Source organism: Benincasa hispida, chromosome 1 (genome assembly GCF_009727055.1).
Source record: "Benincasa hispida cultivar B227 chromosome 1, ASM972705v1, whole genome shotgun sequence".
NCBI classification, from domain to species: domain Eukaryota; kingdom Viridiplantae; phylum Streptophyta; class Magnoliopsida; order Cucurbitales; family Cucurbitaceae; genus Benincasa; species Benincasa hispida.
This window is the reverse complement of record NC_052349.1, coordinates 36,910,897-36,914,258: the sequence shown is the minus strand read 5'-3', so window position 1 is coordinate 36,914,258 and position 3,362 is coordinate 36,910,897. Positions and strand designations below refer to the sequence as shown.

Here is a 3,362-nt window from a genome sequence, read left to right as displayed (position 1 = left end):
CAGAGAGGCATAAGCTCGAAACCGTCCAAGGAAAGAAATATTGGCCTCTCACACGCCCCACAATTTGCTTTGCGATCAATTGGCTCACATCGATCGAAATACCGTGCGCTATGCAATATGTGGCCATTACTCGATCCCTTGAAACTATTTTGTCATGCGATATAGGGATGAGTCACCTTTTCACCAAGTAAACCCAAAGACGTGCTTCTGGAAGCAGTTTGTTGGATGCAAGGGTCTTAATGCCTTTCAAAGATACCGACCACTGAGTGCTCAGTTGCGTTAATACGCTTAGCGCATCCTCCATTTTCTCTTCTTTGGGATCATCAATAATTTTGTTACTCGGCGTATCTGGGATGTCCTTCATCTTATATAACTCGTTGATTTCCCTTGTGCTGAATGGCACTGCACACCCTTTCATGATCACCGCATCTTTGGTGCCATGAAGTTGTCCATTGTAAAAAGCTCTCACTACCGTTGGAATTATGATGGATGGGCATTGGCAGAATGTCTCCCACCCGTGCTCTAACAAAACACTTGTAATTAAATCCGATAGTGGCGTTGACGCAGGAAAGAACCCCATCCCTATCATTATGTCATCATTCTCCTTCTTATTTGATGGGCACTCTTTGGTCAATGTAGGCTTACTGCTTTCCACTTTCGCTTTGCTCTTACCTTATGCCACGCAAGGCAGGACCTTTGTCTTTGTATCTTTTCCCGTTCATTGTGCTAATCTTCTTCTTCCCTTCTCCATTCCGAAACTTATTTTCTTTTGTTCTCTCTAATGCACTGCACATTTGCTTTGCGTCGTTTCTTCTTCTCTTCCTTCTTCTTCTTTTCTTCCTCTTCTTTTTCTCTCATTTCTCTTTCAAATTGCTCTGAGGCCAGCACTGTTCATCCTCGAGCCTTTTTCTCTCTTCTTCTGCCGAAATTGCGTTGTTTTGGCGCACATTCTCATCTTTGAGTTTTCTTCTCAAATTTTCTGCTGCGATGATTTGTTGCGCTCGTAACATCTTTTCTTGTTTTTCCTCTCTTTCTCATCTTCTTCTTTCCTTCTATTCTGTTACACTTTGGGAAAATTGTGGTTTGCTTGTTGACCCTTACGGCGCATTCTCCTTGCGATGCTGCATTAGAGGGGTAATGTATGGATCCTCTTGGTCTTCAGTCGCAATCGTGCTGATATGCATTGATGCCTCTTGAGGTTGCACCGATTCTCTTTGTTGTATTGACACCCCCTCTTCCACCCTTGTGGTGGTGGATTCTCTGTTGACATCCGGGCTTTTAGCCCTCTTTCTCTTTTCCTCCTTTTTCAGGCACTTCTCTTTTTGCCTGCATTCCCTCTTCTCACTCGACTTCCTTTCTTTCTTCTCATTCTTTTCCTTCTTTGGCCGGGCTCCTTCATCTTCTCTTGCCTGCTTGCCTTTGTTTTTTCTTTTCTTCTTCCCTTCAGCCGTTTCTGGAAGCTTTTTCGCTTCCACCTCCTCCAAAGAAACCCTGATGGGTTCCTCATAAGATTCTGTTTGAACAGTTTCCTTAGGATCCGAAACGGTCAGGACGCTTCTCTGCGAAGCTTCCACCATCTCCTCCTCCGAAGGCAAGGGCTGATTAATAACTCCGACTTCAGGTAGCCCTCCCTCATTTTCTATATTGCTCAAGATGCTCCCAAACACTTCTCTGTCGTCTCTTCTCTTCTTCTCGCTTTCTAATGACAATGTTGGGAGTGGGGCACTCTCCGTGCTTGGCCCCTCTCGTATTTGGAGTGGTTTGGCTATTATAGGTTTTCACCGAGGTTTTTCGACGATTCTTGGGATAGGCTTCGGCTAGGCAGCGAGGCGGCGGCTTACTGCAAGGAATGTCACCTTCCTTGCTGTAACTTGGGCTAGAAAGGTGATGAAGGTAGGGAAGATGAATGTGAGGACTGCTCGACCATGGCTTTGGTGAGTGATAGAGTTGGAAAAAATTCTTTGGACTTAGGAAGAGATTTCGAAGGTTGGGTATGTAAAAGATTCGCTTAAGGTTTTCTTTTTCGCAAAAGATTCAAATAGACATCCTCAAACCAAGGAGGAGGGAATTTATAGGTTGGGCCTTGATGGGCTCAATGCAAATTTTGTATGGTAGGCCACGAGATACTAAAAAAGCCTACCCGCGCTCCTCGCATTTATGAATTAGCAGAGAAGGACGTCCTTTCATCTGCTAAGTCATCATTTCCTTGGAAGCCTAAGCGATTGGACTACTCTCCTGCAAACAGAATTTATCTTTTTTGTTTTATTCGGATGGGCGTAAGGTTAAAGATCAACGCAATGCATCCGTTACCGCAATTGCATATTTGCGAAGGAGGAGCAACAACACTACCTCAACAACACTCCTCAAATCAGCGTATTTCTAGAGGATGGGCACATGGTATTTCTACTGGCGCAACACTACCTCGACATAGTGCGCTTTCGCTAAGGATGGGCACAAAATACATACGATAGCAACACTCCCCTCAGTGCAATGCATTTAAGTAGGATGGACGCAAAGTGTATCTTGTCATCGCAGGATGCACCCATCATCGCAATGCATACTGGATGTTTATTAAAGTTTATTATTTATTTATTTATTTATTTTTATCAATAACGCAAGTCGATAAGACTACGATGTTCATTTTCTTTTTGATCAGTCATTCACAGAGATTTTAAGAACAACGCAACTAATGCAGAAAAGTAAATAAATTGAACAAGGCATGGAAATAACACAATTGAATTAAATTGAAAGTGAATTCATAAAGCAGTAAAGGCTATTTTAAGAAAGCAGTAAATAACGCAATGCAGAAAGCAGTAAAGGAAAGCTGTAAAGAAAGCATTTAAACATAGATGTAGGGATGCTGATTGAAAGAAGTTTTCTCACAATTACTGCAATCCACACCCCTGCAGGCGGTTAAGCTTGCCTGCGCAATGACATCAAGGACATTGTTCCTTCCCATGAGATCTTGGGACTTTTGAGTTACTTGGCAGCGTTCCCGGTGTTTTGTTGTGAAGCTCGGCTACCAATTGCCCGACTTGGATCTCCAAGTTCCTTATTGAAGACGCATGATTGCATGACTGCATCATTTTTCTCAATGTATTATTTGAGCAAGGACTCCAATGATGACGAATTTACAGAGGTGTTTGATGAGGACGGTTGGTTATGTGGTTGCCTTTGATGACTCTGGTTCTAATTCTGGTGAAAAGATGGAGGATTTCCTCGATTCCCTGTATTGTTGTTCTGATGATTAATTTGGCCCCTCTGGTTGTGATTCCCTCCTCAACTGAAGTTAAGGTGATTTTTCCAACCTGGATTGTAAGTGTTGCTGTAAGGGTTGTTTTGGATAGCAAACACTGACTGCG

At 43.1% G+C, this 3,362-nt stretch overlaps 1 protein-coding gene across 1 annotated transcript; it reads right to left on the bottom strand.

Moving 5' to 3' along the window:
* Positions 1 to 1,097: 1,097 nt before the first annotated feature.
* Positions 1,098 to 1,577, bottom strand: LOC120077134 (nucleolar protein 58-like). Its single transcript, XM_039031039.1, has one exon. The coding sequence runs from the start codon at positions 1,575 to 1,577 to the stop codon at positions 1,098 to 1,100; it is 480 nt and encodes a 159-aa protein (XP_038886967.1).
* Positions 1,578 to 3,362: the final 1,785 nt, after the last annotated feature.